We start from the raw sequence: 27,666 nt of genomic DNA on the forward strand, positions 1-27,666 counted from the left end.
GACTTCTACACTGCTGTTCTAAAAAGAGAAAGCTATCCCTGGAGTTTGGTACAGGCTGTTCAGTATTTTGTACAGTCAACACACCCGCTTAACATTTTTTTTAATATTCTCTTCCATCAGATAGAATGTGTTGCTATATAAACTGAAACAAAAGATATAATTTTTAGAAGTTAAAAACTAGTATAGAATTACCCAGTTTAATATGCATTCTAAAATTCTTGTTGCATGGTTTTAACAAAAATCACATTAACATAGTTATGAATATGTCATCTTCATGGATCAAAGTATTTTTTTCAAAATATTTTTGAATAGTGGAAAAAACACCTGGATGTTGGGACAATGAAACAAAAAAATCTGAGAAACAGAGTATATGCTTGCTAAACAAGAATTATGTTTATTTAGCTAGTGAATCACCTAGAGGAGTAAATTTTCACTTTCATGATAGCAATCTGTCAGGCTTGCAAACACCCAGAAATAGGAATTAAAGATTATTTTAAATGTAGTTATAAAGGTCATAAAAAGTCTGATTTAGACTGAGGTACATTTACTCAAAACTGAGATTCATCGAGTGGTAGCAAACAAACAGTTCCTCAGACAAATGCACTTTTTTCAGTATACATGTTACAGAAAAAAAATAAATGTGCATTAACTGGTGGTGTCCACCAAGCTGCATATTAATATTCTCTTACACCAAACAGTTTGAAACAAGGGAAATGTCATTCTAATATAATTTTATGTTACTTTTCATTTGGCTAAACTGCAGCTTAAAGTTGCTTTGCCATATTAAAAGATTACTACAATAATTTTCACATGAACATTTAGACTTGAGTTTTACTCCAGGACTAAATATGGCATGATTTGCTTTTAATCTGTTGAATAGCTAAAAACTGACAATTAAAAAAACTACAACAAAGAAAAAATTAAGTTGAAGCAATGTGAATCTCACATCATTGAACCACTTCTAATGGTTAAATGTTAGTATTTAACAAATTCAAAGAGTTAATGAATCCTTGCATTCGTTCGGTCTCCTGTGCCTTAGCTAGGATGCATAAATACAAAAGACAGCAGATACTGGTAAAAGCTTCAGGACAGAAAGTGCTTGACGAAGGTACAGTTCTCAAGTGTGTTTGGTGAGAGAGTATAAGGGCAGATGCACTGATGAGAACCATTACAAGAAGAGTCAATTTTGTGTTAAAGTGTTCAAAGATGTCACCTTAAGCAGAAAAAAGCTTTAATAACGTCTTCTTAGACATATTAGGCATTTCCAGAGTCTACATCATTAGTGTTGTAATTCTAGCAGGACATCTCCATATAGTTATTGTTTGTTTCTATTTCTCTCCTGAAAAAACAAAAACAAAAAGGAAAATCATGTTAATACACACAGTTTAACATTATCTGCTTTCCTCTCATTAGAGCAGTTGCATTGCTTGCAATTTCTCTAAATTAGGCAACAAGCTTTCAAGGAAAAAACTTGGCTTTTTTTCAGAAACATGAAATATCTAGTTCAAGTCAACTTCTTAAAAAGAAACACAGAAGTATATGTCAAACTAGAAGGCAAATACATCCCAAAAAACAGCTACCAAAAAGAAAAGGTTTTATTACTTTTAAATCACTTCTGATATCACACCAAGTGGACTGAGTAATGAGACCAAGGGAACTATGAACAGGGCAAGAGGTACCCTAAATCTTTTGCTTAACTTGTCAAAAAATGCTCTGCATGAATATTTAAATATTCTGCTCTCTATCCATTATATCCCTGAAAATCTAAAGACCATACTCCCAGGTATCTCTTTCAAAGTCCACTATAATGAAGTGTTCCCATGTGCTTAAGATCAAAACCTAAAGGAACAAGTTGGCCCACTACCACCTCCTCCATATGAACACACTGCTCAAATGGCAAGAAAAGTAATTAAAGGAAAAAAGCGATCAATACTTTATTTAGAAATTACTTTTAATAACAAAATGCAAAACCAGTGAAGTAGGAATGGCTGGGATAAAACCCCACTTGAATGCAAGTCTGAGTTGCAGTCAAGCACATATTCACTACAAAGCCCTCATTGGGAGATGTTGCATTTGGTGTAAAGGACAAAGCGTGTCATGTCATCTCTGTAATACAAACAATGACAAACAACTTCGTATGGGTGAGGGCTAAAATATTAATTGCACTGTATCTCTATCAGGGACTAACAAATTCTTCCACTGTATTACAAGTCTAACAGTAAATAATGCTTTCAGTGTTTTATCATCATCCTCCATTTTCTCTACTTTGTTAAACATACACTTCAGCATCATGACTACCTCTAGGAAAAAAATAAAAACAGATCAGTAAACTATATTTCATTGCCTTCATTATGTTATCTTCTAGACTGTAAAAAGACACTGTAGTTTGACTCTAAGAAACTAAGACTTTATCTTCCAATACCATTTCCTTTCTTAATACACCCAACTGAGTACATTATATAAATGTTTTAAAATACCTTAATGGAAGAGAGGTAGATTCCCTCCCCCATTTAAAAAAAGAGAACAAGAAACTCATTTCCAGTATTTTTATTATTATTGCATTACACAGCATGTTATAAATGGAACATAAACATAGCAGGGAAAACCAAAATAAACCAGGAGGCATCTGAACAATGATTTCAAAAGCACTCTATCAGATACCACGCTGAAACTTTATTATGCTAGAAACTATTTACGAGAAGTGGAAATTGGCATATGAACCCAAATAAATTCTGCCAAAAAGACACTATAATGAAAGAGGTTATTAGAGTACATCTGATGACCTAGTCCTCTCTAAGACAGAGCTCTGAGTTGCTTCAAGATGAACACCAAAAAAGTAAAGCTTGCACAGAGTTCTTGGTCACAACAAGCAGCTCACGGTCCCAGCAGTTATATAGCTAAGACTGGACATTATCTAGGGCAGAACTTCAGTATAATTAAAGCAAGAGCAATACTTCCACTATTCTGCTAGAAATAATTTTTTCCTAGTTCAAAGAGACATAACTAATATTTTCATAGTAAGACAGTATTTTTAAGAGTGAGATTGATATTATCAACCATTAATACAAACTGATACGCTAACAGTGCACATCTAAGCTGAAAACAGATGACCACTGGCCTCATGCCTCACTATGCATGTAAGGCATGTAAAAATAGCCTGCTCATGCACATCTCAAATTATTCCTCTACTACTAGCAGACTTCAACTTAAAGAACTGCACAAAGTGCTGAAAAACACTACTGCAGTATTAAGGAGGAGCCTATGAAATTGTGATGTTAAATAATGAAATACCAGTATTTTAACATTTTAAATACTACCTAAATACAAATAAAAATCATCGGTTCCTGCCCATTTGGAAGTATTACATATGTAACCACTGAGTAAAACTGTATAAAAACCCTCTCTCTGCATTGCAAAGTGTTGCACAGTGAACTGACCAATGTTGTGCTTTGTGTGGCTCCCCAACTCAAAATGCATTTAAGTGCATAAAAATTCAAAGTAGAACAGGAATGATATCATGACTATCTGCTTCCAGTGGATGAACAAAGGAAATGCTAAAAATTTTAAGTCCGTTTTGAATTCTACAGAGGACAAAGGCCTCAAAACACCACCAAGCACACCTTTGCTGTAGTCTCAAAGTTACATATTACTACATTTATATTTATGTACTTAAAGCAGACATACAAACTTGACATTTTTCAGTGCGAGTGAACGGTATGTTCTGCAGATGTTGGTATCAGTGACACTTGGCACTGTACAGCAAAACAGAGAAAACCTGATTTATTCAAGACGTATTACTCTCAAAAGCAAACTAAATCCCCCCCAGGCTAAGTCAGATCACACTTGCTAGCACTGCCTTTTCCCTTCTCAAAAAGTATTCCTCTTCTGTTTTTCTGGGTGACTTTTGTTTGGTTGTTTTTGTATAAACAGTGATTATAGACAAACTAGCAGAAAACTTTATCCCCAGCATGAGAGCAGATGAAGCTTCCAGCATAACTGACTGGATTACAATTACACTACATTTTTTGCTTTCATTGAACATCTTTTTCATTTCTTACATTCAGATGAGCAAAACCTTTGCCACATCTCTTGCAATGCTCTCGGATAAAAAGCTTCTCCAGTCAATTTAACTTCCCTGTCACCAAAGGCCAAATTCACTTCAGAACTCACCAGGGTGAGGCTACCCCGCTTCAGGGGGCATTTATGACCAGGATGTGGAAATTAAGTACCATTCGAATTAGAACAATGTGGGAATGTATGGGCTTGTTAAAGGTACCTGCCAGCTGCAGACCATGCAGTGAGGGTGAGGAGATTTCACACATGCAAATAACTTTCTACACAACCTGAGAAAACCAAGTGAAGGAGAGCCTAAAAATGCTTGGGCCTCGGAAACATGCATTGATCTAGTGCAGACAAAACTATGGAATTAACTTGGTCTGAACTGCGAGGCTGACTTCCAAATTTCAGTTCTCTGAATTCAGAGTATTAATCAAATGATCCTGTGCTGGAAAGTAACTGCAATGTAATTTATCCTCAGATTTAATGAAATCTCTATGCTAACAAAATTTCAAAATGCAAAGCAACAAAAATGTTTCCTGGTCAGATTTGAAGAAACTACTGATGTGCACACAACACTGACTTCTGAAATTTTTTGTCAAAAAGGAGGTAAATGAAAAAGCCTCATTTTAAGTAGCAAAAATGTAAATGCTAGCCTAACAACAACAACCACCTACCACAGTCCTCTGCTGTAATTTTTTTTCCAAGATCCCAAAAACTGAAGCTCAAGGTGAGGGAAAGTAGACCTGAAAGAAAGACTTTTGCTTTGCAGTTGCAAGTGCAAGCATTTCAAGGTGTCCATTTTGAAAGCTATCTAGGATTGCAAACTTGCACAGGCAAATTCCGCTCCCCCCCCCCATCACAATCAAGTATACTTGCAAAAAAAACACCTAGAGTTTTGCTAAACTTTGGCATCTTACTGCAATGTTTAAAAAGTTCATGCCTGAGCTATCTGCTTTGCCCCTCTCCCAAGAGGTTGTATTTTCACAGCAGCTTCAGTAGGGAAGGTATAGCATAGCACATTTTAGTCGCTTCACTGCAAACTGCAATTTAATCTTCAACTTAAAAGCCCTGCTTATCTGCAATGTAAGCTAACATGTCAGACTGCATTCTGTGAAGTGAGGCGCAGGCGCACATCTCCTCTGCCAACTCTGCTGTGTGGGCAGAAACACCTGGCAGAGGCAGAACAGACAGCTGTAGAGGTGGTGAGAAGAAGCCACAGAGTTCATGAGATCTCATTTACTAATAGCATCAGCCATAATCTGCGGGTTATTGCACCCCAGTGTACCATTACAGCTATGACAGCATAAACACTGACCTTAGAGCTTGAGAACCATGATGAAAAACAGATTACTGAGAAAAGGGAAAAATGCTAAAAATAATTTACTCCATTTATGACATAGATCTCATTGGCTGTTAACATGAACTACATGACTGAAACTCTAAAATGGTGTAAAATAAAGGTTCGTTTTAACTTCTCACTCTTGATTTCCAAACTAGAGACGGTGAATCTCCTGAAGACAAGAGATTACTGCAAAACCAGATAAAAATATTTAAATATATTTTCTGAGAAACACTTCTGGGAATTCTGGCAAGATGGGAGGGAAGGATCTCTAGAAGTCTTACATCAGCCTAGAAATTTTTCCTGTGGAGGTACCATAACCTCCCTAAACACTCATTTTCTTCTATTCCTTATCCCAACATGAAAACCACAAGGTACAAATTAAAAATCAAAGTCAGCATAGGAAGTCAAACAAGGTTTTATAACTCTAGAGCAGCTCCTTCTCCTGGTAAGCCTTATAAATTAATACTCATCTGAGACACTGCTGCTGCATATCGTTTGAAATCCACACAGTAAATAAGACTTTCAAGCATATAAATATTAAGAAAGTCTGAAAAGCTACTAGACCTGGACTTCTAATTTATTTATTCTTCCTATTAGTTTTGATGGCATTTTACTTATTTCAGTCTCTGAAACACAGCAATAGTAAAAATTTGAGTGAATTACAGTAAGAAGGTAAATAAATTTAAATTTGAGGAGACACATGCATTGTTATTGGAACAGACGATATTATTTTATTATGGTAACAATAAAGGCAATAAGAACTTAATTCACATCTGAAATTCCACAGCACACAAAATAATAGGGTACAAACATTCAGAAGGCAGAGGTGGGAAAAGAAACTTTAAAGATACCATATGATAACACACAAGGAAAGGCTCTGCAGAAACCAAGCTTGAACTCCGTAAGGCAGAAAAGCCCTTCCAGTCTTTTTTCCCAGGTGGGTACTTTCAGTAATAGATTGGCCAACTACAAGTAGTAAGTGCTTCCTTTCAGTGCTGTACATTGTTACACACTGAAGTATCAGATTTTAATTAGCTACAAGACAGCTATTTCACCAAGTTCATTAAAAAGTAAAAAAAAAAAAAAAAAAAAAAAAAAAATCAAGCTTCTAGATCCTCATTATTGTTTGGTAACAATGCTCACAGTACAACATCAGCTTTGGAAGACTGACAACAGATAGCTTTTAACTACATCTATGGAAATTGCATTCAGTGATGTTCACTGTCCCAGCAACAGGAGCAGAAAGATGACTCCGACACCTCAATTTTTCTCAGATGCCCATGGGCAACAACAAGATCTTATTTAATTGATCTGTAAGGAATCTATAGTAGTCTTGGAAGGGAAATGACATCCAAGGCAGGGCCTACAAAATACACTGGGGAATAATTTTACAGACAATTTTTCTTTAAGCCTCACCACTCATGCTATTTGCATGTGTAACTCAAATTCCAGTCTGCCATGAGAAACATGAACTTATTTTATCTTGGTTTCTCATGACATTCTATATGAAAGTGCAATGAACATGCAAGTTTACATTTACTTTTTCACAACTGACTATAATCCCTAGGTACAGAAGCAAAACAATAATTTTAATTGCCTGTCAATATTAAGTACTCTACCAGACCTCTGAAAAGGTGCTTATAAAGCACTGGGATCAAACAGCTTATCTGATATGAATTCTTGTACTATATCATTTCAAGTAGATGAATCTGAAGGTTAAAGCAAATCAATTTTGATTCAAAACTTAAACAATCCTAGATCAACTGAATCTACAGAAACAGCTTTAGTAGATATGCAAGATCTATATGGTTTGAAAGTGCCATCTTTTTCCAGCAAAGCACTGCCAGCAATTTTCACTCGAGTGTCTGCTACCTAGCCCATCTGTGGTATGAAACAATGAAGCAAGGCTGAAGTACTGTGTGGAGAGTCACAGAGGTTGCGACTTCCTTGCAATATGCAGGTATATTTCTTCCCTGCAAACTGCAGGAAAAGCACCAGTGTTCTACTCAATTTGTTCTTAATAGACTTGTGTAATCTGAGGAGATGTAGAAGCGAGCAGAAGGCTGCCACATGAATTTTAACAGGTATTCACGCATACTTAAGATTCTGCTTTTGCTCTGAAAGAAGAGATTTAGAATTACTCCTTTGCTTTAAAAACCACAACTTAAAAGACACAGCATTTAGAAAAGGTAGAGCTGTCACATATCCAGCTCAGCTCAAGTTCAAAGTCTTGTCTTAGGCAGCTACATTCACATTTAAGAACATTAAAGAATTAGATTCTTTGACTATGACTGGTCTCTGGAGCATAAAGGTAAATAAACCATTTGGTTGATATTCCTGGCTTTTCCAACAGGGGTCCCTATTTTACAGGAGAAATAGGGTCTTTCAAGTCCCAGAGTCAGAGAATTTAATTCACTCTGTAGAAAGGTCTCCATAGGCTTGATTTTGCAGGTAGAAATTTCAAAGCCAAAAGAAAAATGCAACAAGATCCATGCAAGTGTTGAGATGAACTAAGATCACCTGTTAGTTTAATAACATTACACCTCTTTCCTTCAACAGTCCAATACTGTATTTTTCCTATTGCACCATCTCCTCCCTTACTAGAGAAAGGCAGGACACACCACTACTCACTCTTACCTAGTCACTCTGTAAGATACTGTATTTTAACATCCAGATCTCTCCATACTATCCCCATCCTGTAATAAATTCTAAACCCTACCTCTGAAGAGAAACAATTGACTGCACCAAATGCACAGAAACCAGGCACATTTGAAATCCATGTGTCTGTAACAAGAGAACTTGCAAGTTATTTTTAAGTGTTTCCAAAAGACTGAAGATGCAAAAGCAAATGAAGACGTAGTAAATAAGCACACCATCATGGGATGAAAATTCTGGATCAGTATGTCTAAAATTATTCTAGCTCCAAATAATTCTCTTCTCCCAAGACCAGGGTACATATTCATCTCATGATTATCAAGGGAGCAAAACCATATTTTCTGTTTCTACTTTCTGACCATATTGTTTTTTCTTAAAACAGATGTCAGATGTGCAATATCACTTTCATTTATGAAGATGAACTGTAGATAAACATCAAGTTCAAGGAAATTGCAAAATAATGGCCATTAAAACATCATCAAAAGCATATAAGAAAGACACAAGTTTCTCAAAAGATACTACGTAGCCCATTTCATATACTGTTTTGAACCTCCTTAAGATGTAAATACTCAAACTTAAAGTTGTCTGGTACAACTATCATTTAACTACATTAAAAATGTTGGTCAACTACCTGTTTTCCTTGACTTGTACAAGGACTGTGGATGTTTCTATATCTGACTTTGACACTATAACCTATTAGTTGATGGTTGGGGGGTAAGGGAAGGAACAAGTGTCTACAGCTCCCTCTTAATGGATGTTTTCTCATTACCCTCTGTCTCTAAGATATTTTTAAGAAATATTAAATCAAGCATAAAGTCAGCAATGTCCTGGAGTGGAAAGGAGCTATGCTGCTTAACACTGCAGCCTAATTATGACACAATTATTAGAGAAACAGAAGTTATGTTAGTATCGGAATGAGGGAAGAGAAATTAAATTTCGAGAGTCATAAAGTTTTAGCTGTATCATCATTCCTACTACAAGACATGCAGTACAACAGGAGAAAGCCAACATTTTAAATGCTTAATTTACCTGCCATTTAAAGGCTTCCTGAAAGGTAAAAATTCCAAATGCAAATTAGATAAAAAGAAATATATACTGAGTCCCTGTATCTTCTCTCACAGATAAAAATTAATTATTTTTCTGAACTACGTCACTAAGAAAACCATCCAAAGCATTCTACAGTTATGTAGAACCATGATTTTTTTTTTTCCATTATAGGCTACAAAAGCAGAATTCTGCACTAAAAAGCACCAGACAAGTCCTAGGACAACAGGTAATTGTAGATTAGCAAGCCACGACCTGAGAGTGGATAAGTTGTAATCTTCCAACAACAGCATTTTTAATCAGAGCCACATTTCATTGTGATCCACGTATATACTGATCAGGCGCATAACTACTAATACAGATTTTCTTGAGTACTTTGTTTTCCTAACGTTATTACATGCTCTTAAATGACATATTTTAAGACTTCTGTTCCATTTTTTTACATCTTATGGCTACTGCTTTCTGTTGAAAGACAATCAAACACGTTTTTAAATAATCTGCACATTTACACCACAAAGCAGTAGTTGAAACTAAGGACTAATGCAATTTCAGATTATTTCAATATACTACTGACAGAACTCATGAAAAACATCACTGATTTCTCTGCTCCTTTGGTGAAATATCACAGCACTTGTACATTTAGAATAGAACACTGGAACCTGAGCCGTAAGAAAAGCGTGAATGATTACTGCACAAATTTGTTTCCAACTCCAGCTGCAGATACCTTACCCAGACCAGAGTCACATCAAACAGTAGTAGACACTGGAGTTCTAGTATTTATGCTTAAATAGACTATTCATAGTCATTTGCAAGTAACCTTTATCAAATGGCAAAGATATTGAAGTATCATGTTAATCACAGACTATTCATTGCACTTTTATAAGTATACTGCCATATTTTAATAAAACATACAGGTCATATTGGAAATTAATTATTGATCCCCCTGAGTTGTTAAGATTAAACTTTTACAACCAATTATTTTAAAATAAGCTAGTTGGAATGATGAACAGTTATAAAGTAAATTAAATCCATAAATCATATGCTGTTTACTATGTTTAGATCACTGGCTGTATGAAGGTCTGTTACCACCTATGCAACAACAAAACATTAACTGAACTTTAAGGAACATGTAAATGACTACTGCTGCTTGATGTATTTAATATTTTATTAACAGCAGTAAGCACATTTTTTATGACCAAAACACTGGAAACAAAGTGATTGCCACAGCTGCCACAGAAAATGGGCAAGAACTTAATTTACACAGTTCCACTGGCAGTAGAAAGCACATGAATTTAAATACAGCTTCATAAAGACCTAGCTGGCACTAGGTAATAAAGGATTACTCAATTAACCATAAACCAGAGCTTACAATACTAATTGCTGCATTTCCAAACTACTCTTGAATCATAAAAGAGTTAACAATTCTGTGTTTACAATTTAAAGACAGGTTGTTTGTATACTGTGTGATAAAAGAAGAAATCTAGAGGTTTAAAATCAACAATCATAAAAGAATGATAAGGATGATCTCTCAGTAGCTGTCATTAATTTAATTTGGACTTCCTATATTTTAAGTACATAATCATTTGCTTAAGGCCTATCTCAAAATGATCTACAAAGAGAAAACCTCACAACTACATCTGCAGCTCTAAAGTAATTTTTTATAATTTGTCACAAAACCAATTTGTGCAATGCTGCAGAAGAATCAACAACTACTATGCAAGTAGGTTGACAAGCGTGTCTTCTCTCAATAATATTGTGAAAGGTAACTTAACAGAGAAATGCAGAGTTTAGTACTTGAGTCATACAGATACTGTTTTCCCTGAAGATATTAAAGGAAACAGCAATGTTACTTTATTACACAAATATATATAATCAGACATCTAGTTAGAGACCTACTAAATACTGAATTTAGTACTTTGAATTTTAAGTTTAGCATACATAGAAACGTTACCAATAACCTATGTTCCCCCTCTTCATTACATTTCATGGCTTTCATCTATTATCAAGGGAACAAAACCCCAAATAAAATGCATTATCTTCCTGAGATGCTACGGCATGTCTGAATTATGACTCCTGTGATAACACTTTTCACAAAAGTAGACAATTTTGAAGCAAAACAGTTATTTCTGGAGTGTCTTAAAACATCAAAAATTAAGAAAATACTAAACCATGAATATTACAGAGAAACATGATAATCTTAGTCCTTCTGAAACATTACCAAAATCGCAATGACGTTGTACTAAAGCCTGAAAAAGTCGAAGGTTTCCTCTTACATTGAATATTAGTTAAGACCGCGTGACCTGTCCTCCCATCATCAAGACAGCATGGAAGTAACAATACTGATTTAGGGCATATTCAGTTTTCTTTTTTGAAAAAAAATTAAAAAGCCATTACACAGCCAACTGGGATATTCCTCTTGCCTCCAAACAGTGAAAAACTTCCAATGTGACAACATATTGCACAGCTGTGCAATAAAACTACAAAATTGATTTTGGGTATGCACTGGTCTACAGGAGATACAATGTGTGTTGAAGGATTAGGAATGTACAAAAGAGGTGGAACCACTGCAGTGCTAGAAACCTAAGAGAAGTAAGGAGGCTGTGAGCAGGCGAAATTCTTAAGCAGTCAGAATTGTGGCAGCTTCAAAAGAAGTGAACAAATTCGGGACTTCACATCCCACAAGGCCCCTAATTAGCATAAACCCTAGACTTTTGGGGTTTTTTATTCATCTTCACACACCACCTACTGAGTAGAGAGCACTACCACCACCTGCACTGATGGAAACTCCCATTTCTGAACACTTGCACATCATCTAACTGGTACAAGAGTTCCTGGAATGTTTCTAGCCATGAAACAAATCATACATTTGCAGTTACTAGCAAGCCTGGAAAGAAAATAAATACAGCAAAAGTAAATATTGTGGCCAATGGTGAACATAAGTGTTCTTAGTAAGGAGAGTACACAGAAGACAAAGCAGACAAGTACTATAAGAGATTAAACTAAATGCCTTTTCCTTTGTCTGGTTTTCTGAAATACCTCCAAAACTAAAGGTTTCTCTACCAATTTATCACAGGTATACTTTTCTTCACAGAAATGAACTACACATTACTTTTTTTTCAGGAAATGTGCTATCAGAAATGTCCAAAAAATTATTTCTGTACAAGTCATCACTATATCACTTCTGTGTTTCACAATTGTACAAAAGACAAATTGAATCAAGGGGAAAACCTGCTTTTCACAGTAATCATGTTGTGAACATTTCATTAAAGAAGAACTTGAATTGAAATGTTCTATTAAATAAAGCTTCTCCTGTAATTTCAGGTCCTTTTTGTGACATCCAGAAACCGTAAAAATCTAAACTAGAAGACTTCAGTTATGGATAATACATTCAATTCAGTTTTTGTTTACTTTGAAGGGTAAAAATATGTCAGAAGTCCACTTACGCAGGCCTGTGTAAGTATTGTGGTTAAACACATGCCTGTGTTAACAAGTTACAAGAACTTAAATCTTTTCATTAAAAGCCAGTTATATCACGTACAGACACCTTGGGTAAAAAGTACCACCTTCTGATTCAATAATTGCACACAGAAATTCCAGTTGTATGAAAGGCAAGGCTTTGAAAAACAGAAAAAATAGGAGAGCTACAATAATGACAATGATTTCTTACCCTACGCATGGCTTCCTCCTCCTCTTGACGCTTCTCATAATGTGCAAAGTCATCAAAGATTGAGGTGGTATGCTTGAAAGTAGCAATTATTTTAAGCACTTGCTTGGCTTTTTCTAGGGGTACCTCTTGAGTGTCCCTCGAGTTGGTAACTGGTTTGTTGTCATTGTTTTCCAAACGAATATGCCGCAGTTGGTTATTGGGAACGTCTTTGACAAAGATCCATTTGACATCAAACTTCCCCTTCCACTTATCCTGAGACCAGACACCAGCATATGCATTGTAGTCCACAACAGACTTCATCTCAGCCACTCCACAAAAGTGTCCACTGCCATTCACACTGAAGAGTAAATAGAGTGGGCCTTTTCCATTCAGGGAACGGTAAGCAGCATCCAAGCGCTTATTACCATGTTCAGTACTACACCAGATAGAGTACTTAATGGAGCGATGAATATCGTCCTCTGAATAACTTTTGATTATAAACACACGTCCATTCTTCAGATTCCAATCGAAGTCTTTGGGATTGTAGTTGTTTATGGCCTTTAGTTTCTCCAGCACTGGGTGCACTTCCACACCAGAAGGTGAGGAGCTAACAGATACAACACCTAAACCAAAGTTCTCACTACCAGCTCCATTGTTCTGGCTGAAGCCCACACCCCTATTACGAGGAGCTACCCAGCGGTTTTGCAGCTGTTGTTGCTGCAACTGGTGAGGCTGGGCCTGCTGCTGAGGTCCTTGTTGCTGTTGTGGTTGCTGTGGCTGAGGCTGCTGTTGAGGCAGTTGGCTTTGCACCAGTGGCGGTGGTTGAATTAATGGCTGAGGCTGCTGGATTATAGTCTGAGGAGGCAGTACTGGTTGGGCTGGGGGTGCTTTTACCACTGACCCTTTGTCATCCCAAGTTCCAATATTCATGTTGTGTTTTATAGGTGGTGGTGGTACAGCAGGTCCCCCAATGCCCACATTACCCTTAGGCTTGAGTTTCGGCTGAGGTTTAGCAGGCTTCCTTGCAATGGCAGCCCATGAGGTTGGTTTAGGTGCTGAACTGCTAACTGGGGGCACGCTGTTTGCTGCAATGCTTGTCATACCTGTACTGCTCAGAGCTGAACCTACAGTTTTTGTTACAGCAGCCGTCATATCTCCACCAATTTTCAGTCCAGTCATGCCTTGCTCAATGCTGCTAATCCCAGGCACCTTGCTCAGAGTATCACTGCCAAATCCAGCCTGTCCATCTGCTATGGCTCTCCCAAGAGAACTAGGTGGATAGCCATAGCTGCTGCTGTAAGCAGAGCTTTGCGTTGATTGTCCCTGAGATCCACTTGTCCCCCATGTAGAGAAGTCTGCATTCCCAGGAAAAAAATTAAATCCGTGCTGCCCGAGAAATGGAGGGGTATTTCCTAATGCCCCAGGTTGACTAAACACACCATCAGGTATGTAATGGTGTTCACCGTTACTCATCTGTCCATAAGTTGTCAAGTATGGCATTGGAGGGTCGCCTGCAGTTGACCACGCTGCTTCGCCTAAAGAATATGGAAATCCAATGGATGGAGCATAATAACTAGGCATATATGGGTCTGACATTGGTGGATAGCTGTTATTCTGCAAGAAAATAAAACAAAAATCAGCAATACAGATAATTAGGCTCGGGGGGGGGGGGGGGGGGGGGGGGGGGGCGGGAAGGACAACCTGTAATACAGTCCAAAACATTTTTAAGGATGATATGAACGCATTTGTAACTTCCACAGTTCCTCCCAGTGTAACAGATGAACAAGATATCTGTTAGATATGGCCATTTGTTCCTCAGTTACTGAGCTAGGCTTAAAATTCCTCCATGTCGACAGTATCGAGAAAATAATACGCTAATTTAAAAAACAAGTCATAACAACTGTAGTTTCATAAATACAGAAAAATAGCTGCAACTGTGATTTAAAGTTTTGGTATTCTTACTTTTTTTGTCAAATTTCTCACTTCTAATTGGAGACACCTGCCAGAATATTATAGCAAAAAGGATGCAAGGATGATTCTTTCCGCGAGGAAAAACAATCAAACTGTAACATTTCCACACTATTGAATGGGCACTAAGTACAATCTGTGGTCTAACAGAACAAAGTTCACTAGCTAAACTCAAATTCTACTCCCAAGACTCCTGGGAAACCAGGAAATTTACTTCTTGAGAAGATAATGTCTCCAACACATTTGAAGGACTACCCCCATATGACTGATGTTGTTTAGGGGAAAAAAACTTGCATATTATCACCCTCTAACCAATGCCTCCTTAATGCTGTATTATTTGAAAAAAATAGGAAGGCAAGCAAAATTCTCAAAGCCTTCTAATAATTTGCACTTTCTCCCTCTCTCAAGACCACTACAACGTAGAAACTTAGCTTAATGAATATTAACTTTTGACTATAGAGACAATTCACAGCTCTGAAAATAAGTCATTAACTTCCTTGTACAAGAGTTATACCAAGCTGTAGTAATACTAAGCTTCAATCTATTATGCTACGAACTCTGAGCTACTTCTACCAACTTCAAAGGAAATCATGTCCAAGCAGTTAATATTTTCACAGAGCCAATGAAACTGTTGTTTTGAACTGCATCCAACAGATGATGATTTAATGGTAAATTTAAGGTGTGGGGTTCTGTTTTGGAGTTTGTGTTTTGGGTTTTGCAATTTTTTCCTCAAGCTTCTTGTAACTGTATCTTTCTGAAGTCAGAGCACAAGAGCAAGAGATATCAGGGTATGCTTTTTAACAGAATCTTTTCCAGAATTATTAAAAAAGACTTTAGCTGTTCAAGATATCATAAGACAAGATACGATACAAAACTATATTTCAATGGCAATTGAAATATATTTCAGGCAAGTAAGTAACGCTAAGAAGTATCATCCAAAAATTAATTAAATCTGGAAGTCAGTTGAACTTCAAAATTAACCTCAAGATAGTAAACAATGTTCACTTACCTGATTTGTCTGACTACTTAGATATGGCTCAAAATCATCATCATTTACTGCATCCTTTTGATGAATCGAACCGTTTTGTACTGAAACTAAAAATAAATCTGTATTAGGTATACTCTCTGTAAGATCTATGTTGCACTTTTAATCTAGATAACACTTCTTAATTGCCTGTACACTGAAGTACTTCTGCTTGTGCTTTGTTGAGACTGAACGTATTGTTGAGGACCGCTTTGTTAAATTTAAAGAAAATAGCTCATTCTACTGATAATCCCAATCAGATCTCAGGAGATGCCTGGAAAGATAGCAACCAGAGCGTACTACTCCTGACTATTCTTTCCTGAGGTCCACAGACAGAGGAAAGATTACAGGCACACCTTATTTGCACATGCAGTAAATCCAGCGTTTCCAGAAGTACCAGACCAAGTGCAAATGTGCAGAGCAACCAGATCAGACCTATTCAGTCGGTTCAGGGAAAGTTGCAACATACAGCTTTACCCTGCCAGGAGGAAAGTCAGTTACCCACCAAGACAACCATGAAGGGCACCACTATTCAGCTGTTTAATTCTGTATTTCCTACATAAACATTATACTGTACTGCATTAGTGCTGTCTCTGAAGCTCAGAGGGTACAAAGCAAAACAGAAACAAGAGCTAAAGTCCCCAAGGGTGATTACAATCCTTTCCCAATACATATGCCACTATATGCTGGAATCTCTTCCTACCTGCTCTTCTCGGCCTCTTATTACCTTTACTTTCATCTAAGGCATTATACCTACCTGGGATTTTCCAGCTGCCCAAATTACTTGAAGTGTCTCTCCACCCTCCCCCAGGCTACTATTCAAACAAAGTCAAATTGCACAAATTTCTACTAAGTTTCATTGTTTCCCATGGTACAAAGCAGAACAGGGACTTAAACCACCAATTTGTAATTTTACAATTTGAAGATGAAGACCTCTTCTCAAAAATAAATTACTTTTCCGAATACATTTTTTTTTGTTATTTATCAGATAGGTTCAGTGAAAAAAACCACCCCACAACCAAGTTTTACAGTGATCAGCGAGGTGCACTAAGAAACAGTAACAAAACAAATTTTCTGACAGCTGGAGATACTGAGTTCGGAGCTCACTTCGTGGTATGCCTCTTTTAGCAAAAGCTTCTGAAAAGTATATACAAACCATGTAACTAAATCTTCAACTTTGTTGGAGGTAGTGTCTAACAATGGGTTTCTTCTGTTTCATTGGGGGGTTTTTTTGCCACCCAAAGTTCACATTGCAAACCAAGTGCTGCCTGGACCAAGTCACTTCAATTTTTTTCACATTTGACTAACACCTCTAAAACAAACTGCATTCAGGGAATGAAACTAGTTGAAAAAATGACAAAGGAATAGATACAATCACAAGGAATAACCAAAATTCCAGAAAACATAAGAATTTCAGACAGCGGTAAAGAGAGATGAAAATTCATAATTTAACAGAGAACAACAGAAGATTTTTTTCAAAGCAAGTATTTGGTAAGAAAGAAAGCAACTCGTGTCTCGTATCTTCCTGGAGTTTTAAAACTCAGAACTGTTGACACTTCAGTTATTACAAACCAGCACAGTGCGTTTGTATACTAGCTACAGCCAAATATGACCAGCAATGGTGAGCACAATGGATTTTAAAACTTGACAGAACAATATTTCTACATTAAATACCAAATTTAAATTAACATTAGGTGTCGGTTGGTTTTTTCCCCTCATAAATAAACAATTTCAGGTCATTAATCATCCTGAATTTACACACAATGGTAACATATTAATGACTTAGAACATTATATTCCTCTTTATATTTGGCCCAGTCACACATGGGATGAGCCTGAAAATCTTTTGTGCATGCCATGTCCATTGCCTTGGCTTAAGCAAATAGTATTCAGAGCACAATTCTCAAATACAGTTCTGTTATAATGAAAAACATAGATGGAGGCATACAAGTTTCTTGAAAGCATGCAGCCACAAATAAAGAAATAAACAGCTGCATGTCAAGACTAGAATCCTATCAAAATTAATCTCCTCATACTGACAGCTAATCTTCATAAAACATGCATCTGCTGTGTTTATTGTTTCAGAGGTATCTAAAGGTCACTTAAGACAGAATTATTTTTGGTCTGCCATTACGACTAACACAGAATATTCTTGTAAATGTATTTTCTTTCTTATTTATTCTGTATCGAGATCTTAAGTCAGTGACACAAAATAGTTGTATACCAACATCTTCCCTAGTAAATATACACATTTTCCAGTGAAATAGCATCACTAGAAGTGTGTTTCTTTGGCTTTTCATTCTAACTTTACATAATGTGTTAATAATGAAGAATGTAGCCCACACACACATTTAACAAGAGCAAACAGATTAAGATGCATGCCTCATTCCCAAAATCTCACATTAAGTGTTCCAACTGAACAGGGCAGTGAAGAATACTAATTGAAACTAATTTACAGTTACTAAAAATATCTGTATCAATCCTACCCTGAAAATACCGTATACTTCTGCAAACACTGTGAAAACATACAATGTAATTAGATATTGGGAAGAACCAACTCATAAAATAAAGTATTCTTTTAACTGCTACTATCCTTTGCATAACCACTTGCAAAATGCACAGATGATGGCCAAAGGCATAAGAATAAAATTTTCATTAGAAGCCACCGTTATACCTTAATTAACACAGAGAATAAATACTAAAAGAAACACAAACATTTCATTTTTGTTTTAAACCTAATGCTTACATTTACGCCTACTACAAATCCAAGAATTATATACATACACAAACACAAGTCAGCACTTTCCTATCACAGATGTGATATGCTGGCACAACAAACAAAAGAAAGGTGTGGGGAGGAAAAGGAGTTTCAGGAATGCCAATTTCTCCCCCCCCACACCTCACTGTAAGATATCATTTGAATGATGTCAGTACTGATGTTTTATGCCAACTGTATAGTAGTTGACAATTAGAATAAGAAAACATCCAAGACAGGATAATTTACTCGTTCAAGTCTCTGAAATACCGACATTAATATCCAACACAGCAGATGGATAGTACTGTTCTACACACTAGAACTTCAATCCCACGAATTCTGGTCAAGGAAAACAGCACAGCACACCAATTTATAATCGACTAGAATAAAGCATCAAAAACATTTTACTAGACAACACAAATCAGCTACCTTCCAGTATCATTTGCAAGTCTAGTAGTTTTTGTTCCAATATGAAAAATACTCTACTTCCATGCATACACCCCTTATACTGCTCACTCACATTCTCTCATGTGCTCTACCAGACATGGACAGTAACCTTTTTACTATCTTCTTTACCATTATTACTCTTACACATAGAACCAACTTCAGATTAGCCTGTTAACTCAGTGTTGTGGTTTAACCCCAGCCAGTAACTAAGCCCCACACAGCCACTTGCTCACTCCCCTCACAGTGGGATGGGGGAGAAATTGGAAGAGTAAAGGTGAGAAAACTCATGGATTGAGATAAATACAATTTAATAAGTAAAGCAAAAGGCACCAATGCAAGAAAAGCAAAACAAGGAATTCATTCACCACTTCCCATCAGCAGACAGGTGCTCAGCCATCTCCAGGAAAGCAGGGCTCCATCACACATAACAGCTACTTGGGAAGACAAACGCCATCACTCCAAACCTCACCCCCTTCCTTCTTCTTCCCCCAGCTTTATATGCTGAGCCTGACGTCATATGGCGTGGGATATCCCTTTGGTCAGTTGGGGTCAGCTGTCCCAGCTGTGTCCCCTCCCAACCTCTTGTGCACCCCCAGCCACCTCGCTGGTGGGATGAGAAGCGGAAAAGGCCTTGACTCTGTGTAAGCACTGCTCAGCAGTAACTAAAACATCCCTGTGCTATCAACACTGTTCTCAGCACAAATCCAAAACATAGCCCCATACTGTGAAGAAAATTAAGTCTACCCCAGCCAAAACCAGCACATTCAGTATCACATCTTCCCCTGAAGCTCCTTTAAGCTAGGACCTATCATGACACCTGAAAAAAATTACTCTCTGCTAGTATGTGGTCAGTAAGAATTGCTGATACTGACTTAGTTTATCCTCTTGAAAAGGTCTCTAACCCAAAGCCAACTACTCATGCTACACTGTGCGACCACCTTCAATCTCCTAGCCCTTTAATCTAATGCTAAATCATAACTTAGTTTCATTAAATAGACATTATACTAAATAATTTAACAGAATGGAGATTATTATTTTGTTTCAGTATAGTTTTAATTTAGGTCACATTCTCACCAATACATAGTAAGTACCCATTATTTAAAAGGATGGACTCCATAAAAATCCAAGTTCAGAAACGCAAAAATCTCTTACATCACAAACTAAGAGATGTGTTTTGATTCATTCTGCAGCATTTACAAATTACAGCACCAAAAAATACGCTAACATAAATAAGTTAAAGCTGACTCATGCATTTTTACTATTAAACAAGCTGCAACGTAACACCCAAGTAGAAATGCTTAATACTTCCCCTCCAATTCATACATAAGGAGAATAGTTCAAAAACTACTTGTATGATTCTCTAATAGATGCATCTCAATAACCTCACTACAACTGATATGTTAATTCAAACAACACGAAGACACGAACTACTTGCTAAAATGAATCTGGCTTTTCTTCAAGAGCAACACTGAAGGTATAAACACAAACTATTTCAAACACAAAAAGAAAGAGTTAAAAGCTCCAGTTTAGCAAAAAAAAAAAAAAGGTATAAGTAGTAGAATATAAGAGAACAAGTATTTAAGAATGACCAAACTGAGAAGGTCTGAGGAGTAAACACAAATTCATTTTTCTCTGAATGCAGAGAAATTAAAATGAACAGGCCAAATTCAACAAGATTCAGGAATGATGTTCCATCTCTTAAGTGATATATGTAATAAGTAGCAGATAATCTGCACGTAGACAGAGTAATAAAATAAGTACACTGCGGATAACATTAAATGACCATTCTCAGAGACCAATTAGATTAGTTCAGATAATGAACAGTGGGAGGCAAAGAGTACATGAGCTCAAAAAAAAAGTTTCTCATCTGCATGAAGAAATAATAAGCACATTAACAGACGAAGGCAGCTGTGTGCATGTTATTCTATATCTCAGCTTGCTGAGCACCTAAGAATTAAACGGGCACAAGCATACCAGTTACGCAAAAAGAATTTCCAAATAGAATATTAGTCTTTATATTGAAGATAAATTCCAGACCAGAAATAAATTGCAAGATATAATCTGAGATGCTGTTTACGACAGACTTGCCAAGAATTTGAGAGAATACTCAAGTAGTTAGTTCCTTGTTTCTCTGGGAGAGAAGAAACCCCACTGAGTACGGTATTTAAAACTAAGATGCTGACAGAAACATGGAAAAAGTAGAAAAGCTAAAGGCCTACAAACACTGAGAAAATATTCTATACTGACGCTAAAATGAGGAGAAAAGCCCACAAAATTTCTGAGAACAAGGAAGATGGTGTGTTCTGCTCACAGATATGAGTAACTAAATAGTCACGTGGCTGTTGTCTTGCAAGCTAAGGAAGCTGTTCAAAAGATCCTTCCTGATGATTCTAGTACACTGATTCTATTCACTGCACAGAAAGGCCCAAGGTGTACTGTTAAAAAGATTGTAGTAGCATATCACAAAGTCAGCTAAAAAGAAATAGCTGTGTTATCATCCAACTTCTGACATTAATCTTCATTTGCAAAATAAAACGTTTTAAATTGATGTACTGCTGTGCAGTAGTAAAAACACTGGGAAATAACATTTTGGCACACAATTTCCTGTCATCTTGCTCTGAAATAAAAGACAAGCTATAGCTACATTCTCTTCCCACAATTGTCTGAAAACACATTAACCTCCATAAACAGCAATATTAAGAGATTTATACAGAAATACAAGGAATCAACTTACCTTTATTTCCCTGTCCTTTAGGTCTCTGTATATAGGAAAGTGGAAAAAAAAAAAAGCAAAACAAGTTCAGTTAGAATCCTCTAACGTTTCCTTCAGGGTAATTCCATTTATTTGCCAATTATTAAAAACATGCTACTACAGAAATAATATAGCATTTAAAATAAAATATTACCAAAAAACAATAATCTTCGAATTGAAATAATTTCACGAAAAAAACATTGAAATATTCTTGTCTTTTAGTGCACATGAAGCTTAAATGGTGTTGAAAACCGGAATAACAAATGAATTGTGAATGCCCCCCCCCCCCCAAACGTAAGCAATAAACAAAGCATAGAGTAAAAGAACAAAGGAAGTTAGTAGTTTAAGATTACCGCCAGTATCAGAACTTCATTATTATATGTTATCTTTTAAGTTGACTGGTGAGTACTTATCAGAGGATAACCTACAATGTCTTGCTTTTAAATATACAAAGGAATATACAGCGATATTGTAAACTGAACTAAGAGTTGTGCATTCCTCATCTAGGCAATTACATTGAGAAAATGATACAGTATGCTTGAAGCTTCCACACAAGGAAATAATACCTTAAGGAGGACTTTTTTTTTTAGGATTAGTCATTACAAAACCCTGTTAATCTGTCATGCACTAAGAATCACTGTAACAGTACAAGTTACAGCATCCTTAACTCCTCTATAGCAAAATAAAATAGCTTAGAAAAACAAATGCTAGCCCATGAAAATCTAATTCATCTTACACACATGTACAACTAAGCATGAGTGGTCTCCAGGCTGCACTGCTCTCTAGCAGTTCTCAGTCCTGAAAAACTCAGTATTCAGAGGTTTAAAAGTTTAGGAGGCAGCCACCTCCATCTTACTTTTATGTGCATCTCTCTCAGAGTTACTGTAAGGCTGCTCCATCTAAAACTATGGAGAAAAACCTCTGTAACCTTAAAAACCTCAACTCATCTTTTGGGATGAATCTAATCCAGACACAAAAGCATGCAGAGACCAACAAGGGACATGCAACTAAAAAAGTTAGAAAGAAGAAGCCTTCGTGGAAGACAGAGTAATGAAAAGCTAAGAGATTACTGAAAAATAAGTGCATAAAAGGAAACTGGAGTTTGCACAGAGACAAAAGAAACGAAACATTAAAGACACAGAGAGAAAATAAAAGGGGCCAGGAGACTGCAGGGCCAAAACTTTTGGGGAGTGGCAGAGGCCCACGGAGAAAGCAGACACCAAGACAGAATAGCTCCCAGCCAGAAAGAAAGGCCAGCAGAGGCCTGGTAAAGATAAAAAATAAACTCTAAGCTCCGTGAATAACCAACTAAAAAGCGCAGCACAGAGCACGGAGAGAAACAGAGGAGAACAGCTGGAAGAAGCGGAGGCCGCGGTGAAGGAGCAGAAACCACAGCCGACGGGAGAAGAGGTGGGTGAGGAGAAAGGCACGAAGAGAAAGGATGCGGTGACGAGCAGTCAGAGAGAATGAGGGCTGCGCAGGGGAGAGGAGGCAGAGCTAGGCGCCGCGGGGAGCCCGGCGCCAAGGCTCTCCGGGAGCGGAGAGGAAGCGGGAGCCCGGAGGGGCTCGGCCGGGGAGGGCTCGCCTGCGGGTGGGGAACACACAAAGCGGGCAGGCCGGGCGGGGGGGCCGGGCCGGGCGGGCGGCGGGCCGGGAGCCGCGGGGCTGAGCGGCAGCGGGCCCTGCGGGCGGGGAGGCGGAGCGGCCCTGGCGCGGATCAGCGGTTATAAATAGGGGCTGCCAGGCTGGGAAAGGGGCCCGCCATCCCGGACGCCGCCGGCTCCGATTAATCGCCGCTCCCCATGGCGGCGGGGAGAGAATGAGGAAGGAGGCCGCGAACCGCGCCGCCCCGGCGGCGAGGGAAGGTGCAGGTGGCCGCCCGGCTGCCGCCCCCCCTCCCCCGCCGGGGCTAACGACAGGGCAGGGGAGAGGAAAGGGCAGGGAGCGGGCGGCCTCTCCCCCGCTCCACGGCCGGTACCTGGTCGACGCTGGTGGCTGACATTCTTCACGGGGAGCCGCGATCCCCTCGCTCCGCTCCGCCTGGGCCTCGAGTGATTCCGCACGCCGGGGCCGCTCGCCCGCCCGCCCGCCGCGCCGCTCGCCGCCGCCTCCTCCTCCTCCTCCTCCTCCCCACCGCCTGATTGTCGTCGCCGCCGCCGCCGCCTGGGCTCGCTGCCGCCGCTGATCGGGTTCCCGCTGGAAGGAGCCGGCCGGCCGGACACAGCGCCGCTTCCCCCCCCTGCTCTGGGCTCCGCTTCCCCACAATGGCGGACGGGCCCCGGCTCCCACTTCCGCTCCGCGGCGCCCTGACCTTCCGCTCCCCCTCCGCCGGCGTCGCCACTGACCTTTCCCTTCCCGTCCCCGCCTCCATGTCACGTGGGGGGAACTGCCCCGCGCGCGCGCGCGCCCGTCGCCGCCGCCAGCGACTCCGATGGCGCGGGGGTGGGGCCTGCGGCGCGCGCGCGGTGGGGCGCAGGCGGAAGGAGTCGGTGCCTCCCCCCGGCCCCGTCAGCCACGGAATGCGCATGCGCGGAGAGGGACCGCCGAGGAATGCGGGGGGGGGGCAGAAATAACGTTAATTGCCGCCGCTCCGCCACGCATGTGCTGCGCAGCACCTCGGAGGAGGAGGGGGTGGTGTGCGCGGCCGGTAACCGGGCTGAAGCCCGTAGTGCTGTGCGGGGTTCCGGCCCGGTGGCAGTTAGTGGCTGTTACTGCCCGTGGTAGGTTCGGGCCCGCGCAGCTCCCCCACCGCCCCCACTCGCTGTCTCCTCCCCGCGGGCAGCCGTGGCCCTGCTGCCTCCCCCGCGCGGGGCTGTACGCGGCGGCCGCGGGGGAGTCGCCGCTGCCGCACGGCGCAGCGGTCCGCGGCCTGGGGCTGGAGCCCGGACTGCGTGGGGCCTGCGGCCGGGTGAGCTCTGGGTGGCGGGATGACCGCCGGGTAACGTGGAGCCGCCGTCTGCTTACTGCGTGTGGAAGTCTTTGGGACAGGTTTGGTGGGGGAACAAACAACAGTTCGTTAAATGCGATTTTTTATATAAAGTGCTTTTGCCTCCATCATTAATGAAGTACACAGGCCTTACTCAGTGTAAACACAAGTTCAGCAATGGTATAGGGGCTTCCTGCAGCATCCGTCAGTAAAAGCCAAAACCATATCAACAGTGTTGTAGGGGAGAATTAAGGATTTATAAACTTCAATCTGAAAAGTCAGCACTGTAGTTAACGTGCTGCTGAGAGTTTTGAGGTGAGAATGCCTTAAATCCAATACCACTTGTGTAAACGTACCTGTCAAGGCAATGGGAAGGTACATCCCTCAAGACATTCAGTTGTAAGTCCCTTTTGAAACCCTTTACATGTGTTTTTTCTTCACAAAGTAAGGGGTGGTGATTTTTTTTTCACAATTGCAGAAAGTGAACCTGGGATATAACTGTGAGTAACAGTTCTGGGTGGAAGAGTCGGGTTATAGTGGATAATAATTTCTTACTATTGTCAAAAACTGAATGTTATACTCAAAATTACCCAAAATTGATGTAGGTAAGACTTACAGAGTGGTCATTTAATCTGTTGTAGGGCAGTCTGTAATTTTGACAACCACCCACCAAGAAACATGCCAGAGTCCAAAGGGAAGCAACAAGGCTGATGAAAGGTCGGGAAAACGGGTTCTAAAATAAAAGATTGAAAGAAATGTCCTTGGTTGGACTAGAAGGAGAAGAATAAGGACTAATATGAAGAAAGGAATCAAATACTTTTATGCATAGAAGTGATAATTTCTGTCTGCATTCTTTCAAACAGGACAAAATATCACGGATTTAAACTGCAGCTGGCAAGGTTAAAGTTGATCTTCTCTTATGACGCCTGGATGAACTAGTTGACCTTTAGTAGATTTGCGAACTTAACATTGGATAGGACTCCTTTAAAAAGCAAGTAAGACTGCGCCCTCAGCTCTGTAGCACCACAGTTTCAAAGCAGGTGGAACCATATTTCTCTCTCCCTTTTCCTGTTTTCCTGCTCCATAGGCAGCTATGGCACGAGGGGATTCTCACTTCTTGGTGAAGTGGTTCTAGTTTACATACAAAAAGTACAGATTGAGTAGGCAAAGGAAAAGTGAGTCAAACAGAGCACAGGCACTTCGGTGGAAAGTGCACCCACGTTAGATACTGGTAAGGACACTAAGCTAGACATTCATTTCTACCTTTGGTTTGTTGGGGGGGTTGTTTGGTTGTTTGTTTTCCTGGCATCTTCTATCCTTATTTCATTTAATCACAGTGAAATATCTTCAACCCCAGAATACATTTTGGTGCAGTGATGAGAATACCGCAATGAGAAATGTGGGTTCTAGTCTCTTCCCACTGAGGAAATAATTTAGATCTTGACATTTCTCAGGTCATGGGAACTACTGGCCATGGGTAAGTCCCACAAAGTTGTATGTTGAATATGGCATAGAAAATTCCAGTTTCATCTTAGAGACCTAAATTTGATACCGGCAACACTTGATAAGAATCTGCCACATAAGTCCATTAGGGAATCTGGGCCAATGAAACAATGGGCTTTAAACCATCTGGTTCATAGAACCTTGCTGGTTCTCAGGATTTTATCCTGAGACCTAGAAAGTGTACTTTTTTAACCCACTATCTTTGGAATCATAAAATGACATTAAAGTGACAGTTTTTTAAATGGTTTTGGCCTTCCTGATTAGACAAGTGTTGAAAGTAAGCAGCCAAGAGCTTTGAAAACAGGCGTCAGGAAAGGAGAACTCAAATTTATTATTTGTTTAAGATCTCATTGGTTTTGACCCAATGCCATTCATTTTGTGAGGCTGACAGTTGTTTTTGAATGTAAGGGTTTTGAACGATGCTCCTTTTATAGAAGTACTCTGTTGCCTTTGGGAAAGTGCTGGCCCCTAGTGACTTAACAGCATGTATTCAGTTGAATATGAAATGTAATCATGGAACAAATAAAAGCAGTAGGAATTTTGAATTCAGTTTATAACAGTTGCTATGATTTGTGTGACAAAAAGTTTAGCTTTTTATAATGTTGGTGTCTGTGCTGGGAAGTGATTCTACATTGTTCCTCCTTATCTGTACTATTAGGAATGTGGTAGAGTGAAAATTATCCTTACAGAAAGTGCAAGTTCAGCAGGAATCCAGTCTGCATTGCAAGCTTTACAAAGTCTTAGGCTCAAATGAACCTTTTTGATGGGGAATAATGCAAGCCTCTGAGGACTTGCTGGAATGTTCTGTGGCAATTAGTTCTGTAATATTATAGTTTGAGTTTCCGGCCTTACGTGGCTCTAGAGACTTTGGAAACATATATGGTTCGTTTTTCAAAATGCTTTTAGGCCTCTTCCCCCCCCCCCTCCCCCCTAATTTTGCATCATCTAATAATTCAGGAATATCATTTGTGATCTGAACTGTGATAGTTTGATTCCACCACCTTTTGCCATCAGATTAGCATAGTGAAGATTTATGTCATCCATGTGCATGACTTGCAGAGTTGGTGCAGATGGAGCTATGTCTAAGCCACTATGCCGACAGTTTTCCGAATGGACTTAATTGAACAGGGAGTGCCAACCAACAGTAGCATGCTCTTCAGGACTCCAATTCCTTGAGGTTATTTGAAACGCATACCAAACAGATGTGTGCTCATGACCCTGAAAAGGTCTTGGGGCCCTTCTAGAAATGTAGCTCTAGACTACAACAGAGCTCAGGAGGAGGACAATTCCCTTTGTTTAACTGTGAAATCAGTAGGTCCTTATCAAAGTCTTCCTTGTTACATTCAACAAAATCTTTTGGATTTTTCCATTACTGCTTTTAGTGTAGTGATTGTGCCAACTTAATGGCAAACTTAAAGGGCAAAATGATTGTGTTCACCGTTTTGAGACACATTTATTCCTTTAGCTTCACTGGACAAAACCAGAAGAACATACGTATATTAAAAATTAGGAAGACTTTATGGTAATAATTTCTTAGAAAGTGACT

The 27,666-nt window shown here is 39.2% G+C and overlaps 1 protein-coding gene across 1 annotated transcript; it reads right to left on the bottom strand.

The window, feature by feature from the left end:
• Positions 1 to 371: 371 nt before the first annotated feature.
• On the bottom strand, positions 372 to 24,019 carry YTHDF3 (YTH N6-methyladenosine RNA binding protein F3). The gene is made up of 5 exons (XM_074818373.1): positions 23,670 to 24,019; positions 21,674 to 21,698; positions 15,724 to 15,809; positions 12,768 to 14,360; positions 372 to 1,339 (listed from the first exon to the last, which is right to left on the bottom strand). Exons 1-5 carry the CDS (start codon positions 23,691 to 23,693, stop codon positions 1,316 to 1,318), a joined length of 1,752 nt encoding a protein of 583 aa, XP_074674474.1. The 5' UTR covers positions 23,694 to 24,019; the 3' UTR covers positions 372 to 1,315.
• Positions 24,020 to 27,666: the final 3,647 nt, after the last annotated feature.

Source organism: Strix aluco, chromosome 1, assembly GCF_031877795.1.
Source record: "Strix aluco isolate bStrAlu1 chromosome 1, bStrAlu1.hap1, whole genome shotgun sequence".
NCBI classification, from domain to species: Eukaryota; Metazoa; Chordata; class Aves; order Strigiformes; family Strigidae; genus Strix; species Strix aluco.